Source organism: Cupressus sempervirens, chromosome 8 (assembly GCF_028749045.1).
Source record: "Cupressus sempervirens isolate cs-2001-9-10 chromosome 8, ASM2874904v1, whole genome shotgun sequence".
Taxonomy (NCBI): Eukaryota; Viridiplantae; Streptophyta; class Pinopsida; order Cupressales; family Cupressaceae; genus Cupressus; species Cupressus sempervirens.
This window is the reverse complement of record NC_143125.1, coordinates 170,166,436-170,180,918: the sequence shown is the minus strand read 5'-3', so window position 1 is coordinate 170,180,918 and position 14,483 is coordinate 170,166,436. Positions and strand designations below refer to the sequence as shown.

At 37.2% G+C, this 14,483-nt stretch overlaps 1 protein-coding gene and 1 long non-coding RNA gene across 2 annotated transcripts; both read right to left on the bottom strand.

Annotated features, from left to right (window-relative positions):
• Positions 1-7,330: 7,330 nt before the first annotated feature.
• On the bottom strand, positions 7,331-8,190 carry LOC149542097 (uncharacterized). Its single transcript, XR_016355427.1, has 2 exons — positions 8,121-8,190; positions 7,331-8,030 (listed from the first exon to the last, which is right to left on the bottom strand). It is a non-coding gene; the product is annotated as an uncharacterized LOC149542097 (long non-coding RNA).
• A 267-nt stretch (positions 8,191-8,457) lies between these two features.
• Positions 8,458-13,578, bottom strand: LOC149542096 (U-box domain-containing protein 14-like). The gene is made up of 4 exons (XM_089797144.1): positions 12,906-13,578; positions 11,214-11,330; positions 10,185-10,634; positions 8,458-10,067 (listed from the first exon to the last, which is right to left on the bottom strand). The coding sequence occupies exons 1-4, from the start codon at positions 13,167-13,169 to the stop codon at positions 8,976-8,978; spliced, it is 1,923 nt and encodes a 640-aa protein (XP_089653270.1). The 5' UTR covers positions 13,170-13,578; the 3' UTR covers positions 8,458-8,975.
• Between the last annotated feature and the right edge of the window lie 905 nt (positions 13,579-14,483).

Here is a 14,483-nt window from a genome sequence, read left to right as displayed (position 1 = left end):
ACAATGATCTAAACGCTTCAAACACCAAGTTTCCAAGCTAAATTCAAGATGATATATATATATATATATGTGTGTGTGTGTGTGTGTGTGTGTGTGTGTGTGTGTGTGTGTGTGTGTGTGTGTGTGTGTGTGTGTGTGTGTTAAACCTTCTTCATGCACACAGCCATTCAAAAAGCAAAACATCCATATACTATCTTTCGATTACTGTAGAAAAGCATCTACTTGTCAGAGTTTCTAACTATCTATTTCTAAACTTAATCAGTTCAATGCCCCAGCATTTATAGTTCCATTATAGAATCCGAAAGGCCTTCATCAAAACCCAGCCGTTTCGGTTAAAACAAGAAACAGTTATGAGCAGGAAAAACGGTTATAAAATAGGTGTCAAAATGTAACTAAAAAAGCTATCTTGTTCAAGCCTCGCCACCAGTCTTCTCTTCCTCGCCCACGATCTGATGCACCAGCTTCCAAGTTCTGAAAGTGTTCATGAACTCCTACATTGTGTCGGAATGTGGATTTTTCAAACTCAGCAACCTAGCCCTACACGTGTCCTTCTGCCATTTGAACTCCTTCTTCAAGCTTTGACACGGCATGAAGTTCTTGTTGAGACATAACATCGACTCGATGTTCGCCAACACAGTGAAGTCATCAACGATTGGTGATTCATTATCCCTACTCTGCTCAACAGCTTCGTTGAAGCTCTTAGCTAGTGTCTCAGAATCCATATTCCTGTCATCGAACTGTAGAATTCCTGTAGGATTTACTACTTTCATATCTTTAAGGAGTTCTTCGTGCATTCCAATAACTTTGTTCTCGATGCCATGCACTTTTTTAATTGCTTCCTTATAAACCGACTCCTTCCAACTCATGTTGTTTTTCATGATAAACAACATGCAGGGATCTACATTCTTCATTGGATTCTTATTCAGAAACTTAAGCACCCCAAACCTCTCGACTTCAATTACTTGAGAAACAATCGCCTGACACCGGCTTTGCTCTACTTCCCATTCGGGGATCAAAGTTTGAATCTCTCCCAACAGTGATTCCCCTTCGGCATATACATTTATGAATTCCAAAATAAACTTATTACCTTCTTTAATGATGACTTCCACCCAATCTTTCATGGCATCTGTTAGCAACTTTCCTCTTTGCATTTGCTTCACCAGTTGTTGACTCCCTGCAGAATTTGGGTCGAAAGCTTGGGGGGCTTGAACAACTAGCAATGCACCAAGATTCATCAAGGAATTGATATACGCGGCCATAGTCATCACCATGCCCTTAAGTTCCTTTTTCTCTTTGCTATCCTTCTCACATCGAGTTAGCATGTGGTCAGTAGAGAATTTGAAAAAGTGATTACCAATGCTTCTATTAATGGTCCCTAATTCAACCGAGGTAACTTTGAAACCTTCATCATCAACATCTACGAACTTTTTTTTCTGTTTGTATGTGGTTATTTCAGCAGTGATCTTCCCAATCACTGGGTCCTTGGTTAGGTGGACATCCATTTTCAACTTCTTGACCTTTGAACCCGTGTAGCATATTTAGTTACAATGTCCTTCACAGGTGATGTAACTGGTTGCAGGCTTCTTTTCTTGTTGATTGTGTTGGATAACCAAGCAGGGATACCAAGACCTACAAAAATTGCCTGAGGGTCTCTAGTGGGAGTCATAAACTTTGGTTGATCCACCTTAGGAGCCTCGATGAACTGTACATCACCATCAGCGCCATCCAAGAAATTGAGACCATCAGTTGAATCCTGCCCTTGAGTTCACATCTTCTCTGTTTGAACCTTGTGTTGTTTAAGGGCCTCGGATTTAGCTTGAGATCTGGTTCTAGGAGCCATATTTTGTGTATGGATGGGCGTCCTCTTTTGTTTACCTTGAGCCAACTCACTACATACAACAAGAGATGAAAGTGGGATGTTAGAAGATGATGGTTCAGAAAAAGAAACCACCCCTAAAGAGGGTTCATGCACAACTTTCTTGTTCTACTTCTTTAGCCAGTCATCTACATAAGTAAATATAAATCTAGCTCTTAGATTTATATCCTCTTCTTCATCCTGGTTCCAATCTACTACCAGTGACTCTGATTCATGAGACTCCTCCCAGCCTGGTTCAACCATATCTGAGCCATCCTCAACCACCCCCTCTGTTTTGAACTTCTACTTCAAGGAATTGATTTGTTTTAATGTTAACCTTGAATGATCTCTCCTCAAAACCTCCTCATCTTTACAATCTTGTCATAGATCTTCCAACTGTGGAGTTGCTAATGGGTGGCCTACAAGCCCAAGAATCTGAACCGCATATCCTTTACTATCAAAATTTCTTCTACTATGATAAGAACCAAAATTGAATCCAAGCAAATTGCTCCCAATAACAGAATCGTTAGTCATACTATTACAAACCAGAGAACCCAACTTAATTCGGAAGGCTGTCTCCCAATCCTCCTGTGGTAAATTATCCTTAACAACAGAGAATAGTTGCCTGCAAATCTCAACTAAAACAAAGCAATCCAAAGCATATCGCGGAAGTTTTACAAGTTCCTCTTCGAATCCACCTATTCTCAAGTAAGTGAACCTAGGAAACTGTATGAAATAACTTTTGTATTGTTGAATCAACCTTTGAGCTTCGGAAGACAACCTAGGCATTGGTGCTTTCTACAAGTTTGTATGCACATTCTCAATTAACACATCATGAATCTTCGTAAAGTTCTCCAGCGATTTATCCTTTTGCAACAGAGGGCAATATTGGTACATCGTTATTTCTTCATTCCAGACTCTGTGAGGAAGAGGGGTAAGGTCACAAACACAGGCAATACAATAAGTCAAGTAGTAAGCCATATAGAAATTTTCCCTAGACTCTTTGGCATGCTTAAGTCGCATCCTTAGCAAACTAGCGATAATCTCTGCCTAGTCCATCCATTGCTCTCCCTTCAAAATGATTTATATATATCTCTACATCCATTCCTCAAAGAGAAAGACATCAGCAGAACCTTTGACTCTATGCAATAACACCACAAGGTCGTGAATATGAGGTTTAAGGTGATCTTTAGTGATAACTTTGGGTAGCCTAGAACCTCCACCATACATGGTCTCGGTCCATTTCCTAGCCAGGGTATCGTGAAATTAGTTTGGAGTTTCTTGATATTCGGCCTAGGCTTGAACAGGGGAGAATGCAGCAAAAGTGTCGTCTGGCAGACGCAACACAGAGGCAATAGTGTCTCTTGAAATTGAGGTCTCAATTTCACCATCTTTGCTTACAATACATTTGCTCCTAACATCATAGTGGTCAATACACATTTGGAGCAACTCAAGACTCAAAAGAGATGGGGGAAAAGCCGCAGCTTCAAGTAGTCCACTAGTTAGAACCTCCATGCACCCTTTCGATTTATCATCATACTCAAGGAAATTTTCTTGCAAATTTTCTAACTTAACACCCTCTAAGTTCGTATCACTTATGGCAGGCTTTCTGCATTCCAAACTTGAAACATTGCCAAAGAAATGTAAAACAGACTTCATCCTTAATCAAAACAGCAAGGCTTCAAACTGATTTTCTTGGAAAACACAGAGATTGTAAAACAAAAACAAGAACTTCTAGGTTTATCACCTGTGATTTGCCGAAAAACAACGATTTTCCCTTCCTTCCTTAACAGTTTCCTCTCCAAACTTTCAACTCTTTGCACGATAAACAAAAAAAGAAAGCCGAGCTCATTTTAAGAAGGAAAAGCACTTACATGCAGAAGTACAGGCTCATTATAAGGCATTAATGACAAATCACTCCTTGTTAAAGATCGCATTCGAAAGCCTTGTGATATAACCATTTCATTTAATAATTTCCCTTTTCAGCTATATCAATAATGATTAGCTTTATTACAACATCCAATCCCCTTTTTTGATCGAAGATTTTCCACTTTTCCTCATAATGATGATCTTTCACATTGGCAATAAAAATGTCCTTTAAACTATTAACCTCTGACACAGCAATCAATGCCTTGCAAAATGACGGCGCATTGTACATTGTAACCCATCTTCACCAAGAAACCTCCATCGTTGAATGACTTTGTACTACTTTGAACCGAGGTTTAAAGTGGTTCAAAGTAATTCAAAAGAACACCTCGCAGCTTTGGCACACGTTTCCTGCAGAAAAATCATTAGCGCAAAAACCTCTGGTTGAACTACTTTGAACTGCTTTGAACTGGAGTTCAAAGTGGTTAACAATGGTTCAAAAGAAGAAATCGTGACACGAAGTGTTAGGGACTTTGGACAACACTTTGAGAGATGGCGAACACGGAAGGCAACAAAGGAAAAACTTCAAGAGTTGGGTGAGCAAAAATTTAATTTAAGAGTTTTAAACATGGCGACTCATTGGACAACTAACACCTCCAAAATTTGTCTTCTAAAGGGTCTCAAGGCCCCCTCAAACCTGCTTTCATTTAATCAAAAACTAAACCTTGGAAAATGGGTATCTTCTCTATCACATCTAATACCATCACTAACAATAATAATCTCTAAAATTTTGCCATTTGTTGCTCTTTTTGTGCCCTCTTGTCTCAATTGTGTTGGCTCCCTAGAATCAATCTTAGTGTCCTTCCTATAAAACTTATCTATTCATATTTGAGTAAAGTCGACAAAGGGAACAATGTAATTATGCCCTTGTGTAATCCACCCAGGATCTCACTATTTGCATGCTATTCCTTCCAAATTAATGATTGAGAATTTAATGGCTTCTTCGTCCAACGTGGAGTTGAGTAAAAGATATGTTCCTAACTTCTAGGCCCAAGTGTGGTGCTTTTCCTTGAATTGTTAAAAGGAGAGAGATATCCAACATTTTCTACAAATATCAAATATCAATCAAACTAATATGTATGGGATGTTTTCTCTATTTTAGACCCTACATACTTATTTTGCGAAACTCAAAAATGCGTCTTTCATGTATAAATCAAGATGTTGGTACTCATCCATGCAAGCATTGATGTCACAGGTAGCTCAATTATGTTTATCTTCTTTTGGAAGTGCCTCCTCTCTCGAAAAAAATACATGTTGAAAGGGCCTAGTTATTAATTTGATTGTTATCTTGATATTATTGGTGTTATTGGTTGGTCCATCAAATAGGAGCCTAAACATACATTGTGGAATTTAGTAAATGTTGCATCATCTAAACTAGTTGATTTTCTACTCAACAATTATTAACGACTTGATCCTCCCTTTTAAGAAAGGTCTCAAACCTATCTTCTTTGTTCAATTCTAGGGTGTCTAGTTCGCTCCTAAGAGCCCCTAGACCATCCTTTGTAAGAATTGGTATATGGTTCCAATCTGATCCCTCTTGTGGGTCCGGACAGGTTACAGCCCACAAGGGGGTGGTTCAAACAAAACCGCACCTAATTCAGACCCACATGGACTAGGCTGGAAAACATCGAACAACTGGCGAACTTGGCCCCACAAATGGTCAAAGTCAGCAACCAATTTGGTTTTTTTTTTTTTGGCAAATTTAATTTTTGTTGACATCTATTGTTAGGGTTAGAATGTGTCAATGATTAGAATAAAAACTCTTAGTGCATTTCTACAATAATAAAAGACATTTTTGGCCCCTTTACCCCATCTCAAACGCACTTCCCCTAAACCCCACTACAGAACCTCAAGGTAAACTATGTTGATAAAAGTGAGGACAAATTAACCTTTGAGTCTAATTAGGCTCCATACAACATCCACAACGCTAAAAAGTGGATTTTAAAGGCTTATGTTGGCTTCCACTTTTTAGCTTGCACTTGATGAATTTATTAGTTTTGACACCAGTCATATTATTGGTGCAATTGGTCCCATTGGCCTTAGAAGAAGATGATGATGATGATGATGAAATGTTTAATCCATTAGTTGAACTTGAAATAATGATAATTGAACTTGATGTTATGATTTATCACTTGCATTTTAATGTTTTGATTTTTTAATTGAACTTGAGTGTAGGTTAATATGATGCTATGATGGTATGATTATGACTCATGATGCTATGCATCATCTAAACTAGTTGATTTTCTACTCAACAATTCTTAACAACTTGATCCTCCCTTTTAAGAAAGGTCTCAAACCTATCTTCTTTGTTCAAGTCTAGGGTGTCTAGTTCGCTCCTAAGAGCCCCTAGACTATCCTTTGTAAGAATTGGTATATGGTTCCAATCTGATCCCTCTTGTGGGTCCGGACAGGGTACAACCCACAAGTGGGTGGTTCAAACAAAACCGCACCTAATTCAGACCCACATGGACTAGGCTGGAAAGCATCGAACAACTAGCGAACTTGGCCCCACAAATGGTCAAAGTCAACAACCTATTTGGTTTTTTTTTTTGGCAAATTTAATTTTTGTTGACATCTATTGTTAGGGTTAGAATGTGTCAATGATTAGAATAAAAACTCTCAATGCATTTGTACAATAACAAAAGACATTTTTGGCCCCTTTACCCCATCTCAAACGCACTTCCCCTAAACCCCACTACAGAACCTCAAGGTAAACTATGTTGATAAAAGTGAGGATAAATTAACCTTCGAGTCTGATTAGGCTCCATACAACATCCACAATCCTAAAAAGTGGATTCTAAAGGCTTATGTTGGCTTCCACTTTTTAGCTTGCACTTGATGAATTTATTAGTTTTGACACCAGTCATATTATTGGTGCAATTGGTCCCATTGGCCTTAGAAGAAGAAGATGATGATGATGATGATGATGATGAAATGTTTAATCCATTAGTTGAACTTGAAATAATGATAATTGAACTTGATGTTATGATTTATCACTTGCATTTTAATGTTTTGATTTTTTAATTGAACTTGAGTGTAGGTTAATACGATGCTATGATGGTATGATTATGACTCATGATGCTATGATTACAAGTTTATGGTGTTTAAATATTTTTATAATACTATGTGGCATTCTAATCTTAACTCATGTTTCTAGGCTCCTATTTCTAAATTATATCTTGTGCCCAATAGTAAAACCTCCAAACTTTTCTCCTCATTGTGTAAATTTAAAACCTCTTGAATCAGCTCTATGCAATCATTAAATTACTTGCAAGTTGGCGAGGTCTAAGGCTTTGTTACCATTGTTATGTTCCCAATTGATTTTTATACTAAGAAGGGCAATCAGAACTCTATGAGATGGATATGAAAGGTAAATAGTATAATAAATCCCTTTGAAACCAAAAATGTAAACTCACAACATCCAAATATTTACCATATCTAATCAAACTCCTAAATTTCAACCAACTATATATACACTTCAATAACTGTAATGACGTTCACAAAAAAATTATGACAGCGAGATCACACCACAATGGCAATAAAGCCTCCTCAAACATATAGATCGCTCACTATATCCATTAGTCATTACAGTCCTCTAAAATAAGATATATGTTCAACCGTACAACTATAAATTGCTAATACAATGGTCTGCAATAGAGAGACAGCTGTGGAAAGTATTGCCGACTGGCAAGTAGGTGGAGTCACCAGGGTATATATACTATAATCCAAGAGATATCTACCAATTCATTGTCTTCTAGTTGTTCAACCCAGCTATATATAGATCATTATGATAAGAAAATCCAAGTGATGCAACTAACTTCTGAATGCTAATCGTTGTTGGTCACATCCGACCTTCTAAATAATGATGTGCTACTAATATGCATATAGTAGTCCGTGGACGAAGGAAGAAACCTTAAAAACAAGCACCTTTCTCCACTATCATACATTATCCTCAAATATAAGCCTCGGGTTATAACCATTATGTGATGCCAAATCGGTCATTGTCACCTGTTTGATATGCTAAAGTCACTCTAATTGTTGAGATGAGCGGTTGCACACAAATGTAAGACCCCACACAACCATGACCACTTGATGGAGGTTGTTAATGACCAATGAATTGATGTGCTTATGGTAAGAGTCATGTTGACCAACTCTTATAACCTTGATAGATGGTGATCTAGGGCTTGCTAGAATCATAACCCTAAAAATCTGTAATTGGACCTTTGCCAACCAATGTTTGATGTCGATCCTGAAATCATGCACAATAAACTAATTCAATTCACCATGCAACACCTAATGTGGAATTGTCAAAGCAAGAAGCAACAGATTTTTTCTCGACCTTTCATAATATGTGCAACCAATGGTTCCTATCCTCAAGTCCAAAATCAAATTCAAACTCTGCAATGAAAAATTGTTCGAAACAAAGTTAGATAATCAAGGGAAAAATAGGTCACCCATTGATATACATTTTCAAATTGAGCGGTCTTAAAATTCCCTTCAATTATTCAACTCTTTTTTAAAATAAATTATATATACTTTATTTTAATACTAGGTTTTCAAACACCTCTATGTAATTATTATATTATTAAAGTGCCCTTAAGATTAGATATTTGGAAACCCAACTTAAATAAATTATTAATTCTTTCAATCTGAAAAAGAGACGTGACACACTCAACTTTGAATTATCACTATGTCCTTTATAAACCATTTAGTATTCAGGGAAAACATCCCATAGCATCACTTCCATTCCACAAAAGTAAGATAATGAGTTGTGCTGAGAGAACTGCACATCTATGGTGTTAGACAGTTCCCTGAAACAATTAGAATTGATTATTGACTCCATGGAGATTTCCTACTTCCCTGATGACTTAACTATTAGTCAAAGGGAGAGTAACAGAACACAAGCATGCTTTATTCAAAGCATTGCAGTGAAGACATGCACACTATAGACCAGAATCAGCTTCTGTCAAACCAAATCAATCAGATGCTTTCTTCGCCAATTTGTCAATATGATACAAAATCTCTGTTAGTTAAGAAATAGATGTGACTTAGCTCAAGGAATGCTATTTGTTAGCTACCCCCAAATCAAAATCTAACAACCATTTCAAAGTACACAGAAAAAGATGACCTTCGATCACCTTACCATGCAACCAAGAAGCACTAAGCCACAAGGAAATGGAAAGCTCAAAGGATTTTATGAGGATCCTTGTGTAGTCAGTGATTCTTGATGCTTGTTCATACACTCTAATAGGGCAGCTGCCTTGCGCTTGGCTCTATCTGAACCATCCTGCAATAATACAGTCAAGGGCATATAAGCTCCCAGTCTCCAGGCTGCATCCAGATGCTGAAGATCATATGTGCACAATGCAAGTAAGACAGCAGCAGCATTTTCCTTGCTGCGAGGCAAACCATTCCTGAGAAAGTTCACCAATATAGGGATTGGTCTTGCATTCCCAATCGCTATCTTCCCATCTTGATGACTAGCAAGTAAAGCCAACAGGGCCAGGGATTCATCCACCATTCCCGAATTGGAATCTACGAGTAAGTCCATCAAAGGAATCAAAATACCTGCTCTAAGAGCCCTTGCCTTGTTTCCTTGGTACACACATAAATGGAAAAAGGCATTTAGAGCATCCTTCTTTCCCCTCTGATTGCCATCGCATAAGAGTTTAACCAATGCTGGGATGGCCCCAGATTTACCAATTGTTATATTGTGTTCATTGAGAAATGACAAGCTGAAAAGTGTTGCAGCAGCATTTTCCCTTGTTTCCATGCTGCCTGATTTTAAAACTTCTACAATAGGGGGTATCGCCCCAGCCACTACTATTGCCCTCTTATTTCCATCATGAATGGAAAGGTTAAGGAGAGCAGTAACGGCATGCTCTTGGGTTCTTTGATCCTGGGTAGCCAAGAGCTTAATCAGTGGTGGGATGGCCCCTGCTTCTGCAATATAGATCCTATTGTTACAGTTTCGTTTTGCTAAAAGACGCAGTTCACCAGCAGCTGCTCTTTGTTCCTCAATGAATCCACTAGAAAGCTTGCAAAGAAGAGCATCTACAGTGGCTTGGTCTTTGAGAGTTTCTGGGGAACTTCCACTCATTTTCTCATTTGTGCTACATCTTGATCTTCTTGGCATCTCAATCCCATGGGTTTCACACCATTGTATAATCAAACTTCTCAAAGCATAGTTAGGGATCAACACAAAGTGAGGCAAAGTCTGCTGTGTTATGGGGCAGGTTTTGTGTCCAGCATCTAACCATTTCTGGATGCAAGATCGCTCGTATGTCTGCATACAAAAGGTACTGACCTTAGACCCAAAGTAGATATAGGATATTTATCACATAAATACTAAGCTAATCATGAGAAGTAAAGCAAAAGACAGAGAATCCAAAAGGAATTTAACCTGTCCTGTAGCCACAATTACAGGATCCTTCATCAACCCTAGAGATATAGCACAACGGAAATCATCGGGTATATCAGGAGAGTTTAGCTTCTCGAGGGATGTTCCACCAGCAGAACTACTATTCTCATCGTTAGGTTCATTTATTTCCAGGTTTTCATTCAACGCCAATTCTTTTAGCTTTCTTAAAATCCCTGATATCTGCTCTAAACACTCACTATTATCATCATTGTCACCACTTCCAATGAGCATTGTATACAATGCATGTGATTCTTTTTTAAGATCGGCAAAGGTCTTAAGCTGTAGCTTTTCTGCTAACCTACCCAACACTTTTGGGTCAGTATTTCTGTCATTCTTCTGTGATAAAATAGAAGAGACATCCCTGTACAGTTCCAAATCAGTTCCCTCTGTGTGACCTTTAGCTCTCTTGAGTTGTGCATGCACAAGTTCAACCTGGAGAGACATGTGTATGCTTTTATCAATGAAAAGCTTAACGTAACAGGCATTATCAATTCAAAACACTTGCCCGTAAACCCTTGCTAATAAGGGAAATAACCAATCAAAACAATAACAATGACAGACGAAGGGAACCTACAATATCCATGGTGCATACAAGGAAGCTTCTGCAGTTTGCCAGTTTGTCGATCAAAAGCTTTAAGTTTAATTGTGCAATTCATTTGAACACTTGTATAAGACTTGTAAAACTACTCTTTCCTCAAATAAAAATGTAATGGATCCAAAAGCCATACTCATATATTAATGATAAGAGCATTAATGCATAGTTTAACCTTATCAGGCCTGGAAGAAATTAAAGAAAACAAAAAGATGCTTGTAAGTAATTTATGCAACAATCCGAGCATGCTTCAAGACTCAAAACCTGATGCTAAAATAGATCAATACAGAAATACCCTTATATGTTGATTAGTAAAAACTTATTTAACAACTAAAGTTCACAAGTCACATAATCATCAAAAGGAAATTGCATCATTAATGAACAAAGCATTGTGACGCCTGATGGTTTTAACATTTCACCTGTTCTTGAACTTCATCTGATATCTCAAATTGGCCGTAGGGCACAATACTTAGGGCTTTCTCCAATTGAGATGTGATATCATCAAATTGTTTGGCAATTTTATATCTTTCCAGAACCTGCCAAATATACAGACGTGTCAGTTAAAGCAAAATCAAATTATTTGTTTCATATCCAAAGTTAGCCAATTTTATTACCATCAAATGTGATGCACTCCCTATTCTTTTACCCATTTACAAAATACATTCAAGATTAATCCTTGAAACCACAACATCCATATGGTACAGATTGCCAACAACCCCTGAATGTAATGTCGTAAGATAATATGACTGCCGATTTAAAAATAGACAACAAAGTAGAGATCGCAGTTAATTCATTTCAGCAAGACAACGTTGTAGTTTCAAATGATTCAAATGATTCGCTAAACAAAACTTTTCATAAACAACCTAAGCTACTAACCAGAACTTTATACAACATCAGTTGTAAAGAATCATTCATTTCATCTTTGATTATAACTGTCATTATCCCAAAGTGACTGGCATTGACCTGTGTGCACATTTCCTTGAAAGTGACCTTTTAATCTTTAACTAGTTGATTGGAAAGAATGTCATGCAAAGTTTGTAGAAGCTGGAAGAACCCTTTGCCGTACAGAAGCATTGCAAAGCTATATTGAAGTACAAAGGATAAATGAAACCCTGCTTTTTGGAGGAAACTTACAACCACAATTCTTAATGAATGCCCTAATTGGGTATATTGCAAGGATAACAACCTAATCTGTAACAAATGTAACTTCTGAACCAATGAGAGAACTTACAACTAGATCACAAAAATGTATGATATAAATACATCCAGCATATTTAGTTGTTTTTAGAATATTGAGACATTTATCTCATTTGCTTGGCCATACTGATTGCCAGATCTCCCATGGTACTAAACCTTCTTACAAGAATGCACTACTGTAATTCTGCAAAACAGGCAATTTATAAGAAATGGTTATAGATTGCCTATTATGTAAAGTAATGGAATTACACCACTCTCTTTCATAGATTCAAATTATTCATCGTTGCAACATTTCTTGGGAAATCTGGCCTCCTAGATCTCAAATCCAACATGGCCAGGAAGTTAAGACACGTCACTAGCATATTCTAGAATATATTTCATGTAACATGCATTTCTACTATGCATCACGTATTTAGGCAAGAATTATTAATGGAGTTTTTCAATCAGTATCCAGTCGATTAATTGCCGCAACAAGCAAAGGTTAAGATGCAATAAGCATTTGAATGAAACAACACTTTGCATCTTTACTAGAGAAGTAAGGAACTCAAACATAGGAGCCACTAATGCCATATTCCAGGAGTTTCAAATAGGGCATGAGTCAAGAATGCAATGTAGATCAATGAGCTACATTGTGAATCCTTTTTTGACGGTGTCCTAATTGATTTCAACTTGCCACCTTTCTTGCCGAAAAATGTGAAATAAATACTACAAACACTTCTGGGCAGTAGCTTGTAAAGAAAACAACAGAATCAATCAAATATTGCTGGATATTTTAAGAAATGTAAACAAAAGGGATTTTATTTAAATAGATGTCCACTTATACAAAATCTAATCCAAATGTTTTTGTATTAATAGAATGCAAATGTGTTGAATGTGAAATTGCATAAGCAAATGGACTTGGGAAGGAATGGTACCAGGAAAAGCTTGCTGCCATCATGGACGAAATTGAGAAGCTCCTTGGCCGCGTGAAGAGTAGCTTTGATAGCATCAAAGAAATCTATGGCATCACCAGGAATGGATTCCCCGATTTCCTTCAGCTCCTCGAACAAGGGCGATAAAAGCTTTACCCTTCGCTTCAAAGTTGCACATTCTTTCCTCATAACATTTTTGCAATCGCCAAGCGAACTGATCTCATTCAAAACGTCAATTAGCTTCTGGGCCACCTGCTCTGCCAACATGTTATATTCAACAAGAACCAACACCAGAGAATTGGCCCTTCTGCCTGCTGCAAACCCTAATTGTCGCCAACATCCAAATCGAATCAGCACCAAACAATACAACCCAATACCAAATCCTACCCAATCTGTCAAATCAATGAAATCCCATCTGTCTACGTCTATACCCACTCCAATTCCTAACAAGCACTATTAAAAGTGCCCAATCCGATCTAGGGCCCTTGCTAAAGATGACCTCTCCGGTAGTTTTCAGCACCATCATCATCAGATTAACATTAGAAAGGTGACCATCATTTATCCAATCCAGCCTAAATAGACATGATCCAGTTTCTTTTTCCGTTTCTTGTTTGATCCCCACACGTTCAGAGAGTGGCTTGAAGCGCCTCTCCCAAATGGGTCCACTCCACTCTGCATTGCCAACTGTCCCACCACCCTTTTCTCTAAATACACAATCAATTCACACGGTTTTGAACATAATCCAAGGTTTTCCCCCATCCAATTCTCCATAAAATAAGCATACTTCGATCCCACTTTAACTTCTGGTCACACATTCCAATACCAAGTTGGAATATCACCTTACCCATCGCATTTGTTTTCGGATCCCTCCTTTGTTGTGAATACCCATTTCTCCGGACAAAACTATTTTTCAAAAACCTAACCATGTGATTAGCGCATAACCCAAAACTTGAAAATTATTTTCAACTATATTGGAGTCATTCAATCACAAACTGCTAAGAAGTATCGGTTCTAAACCTAGACATTTTCATTGGGAATTCCCATTCCTGATCTTTTTTTTATTGTGATGTTTCCAATTTTTAAAATACCAAAAGCATATGTTATTTCTATTATAAAAAGAATAATAGATCATTATATTTGTTTATTTGTGTTTGAAGAACTTGCTTATATAAAAAAAATGAAAAAAGAGAAGATTGAATTGTTCTTCAATATTATTTGTATCACCAACATCAATAGGCTTTATGGAGAGAAACTACTTCAAAGTCAGCTAGTGCGGGAACCTTTATCCCTATGACAAAAGTTGGATTAATAGTTGCAAAGGTGAAAAGGTAGACTTCTAGTTCTCCTCTATTTCATTATTTTCTCCTCTCCTTTTTTAAAACTTATTTAGACTTTTGTTTTTAATATGTAAAAATGACATTCTCTAAGAAAGTTGGTAAATACTTTAATATTAAACATTGTTCTAGTTTTTATCTATTTTCATAACTTCAATTTGATATTTTGTTTATTCATTTTATGATAGAGGTTATAATCACAATTTAAAAGCAGTTCAAATCATTTATTTGAGGTACACAATTTTTT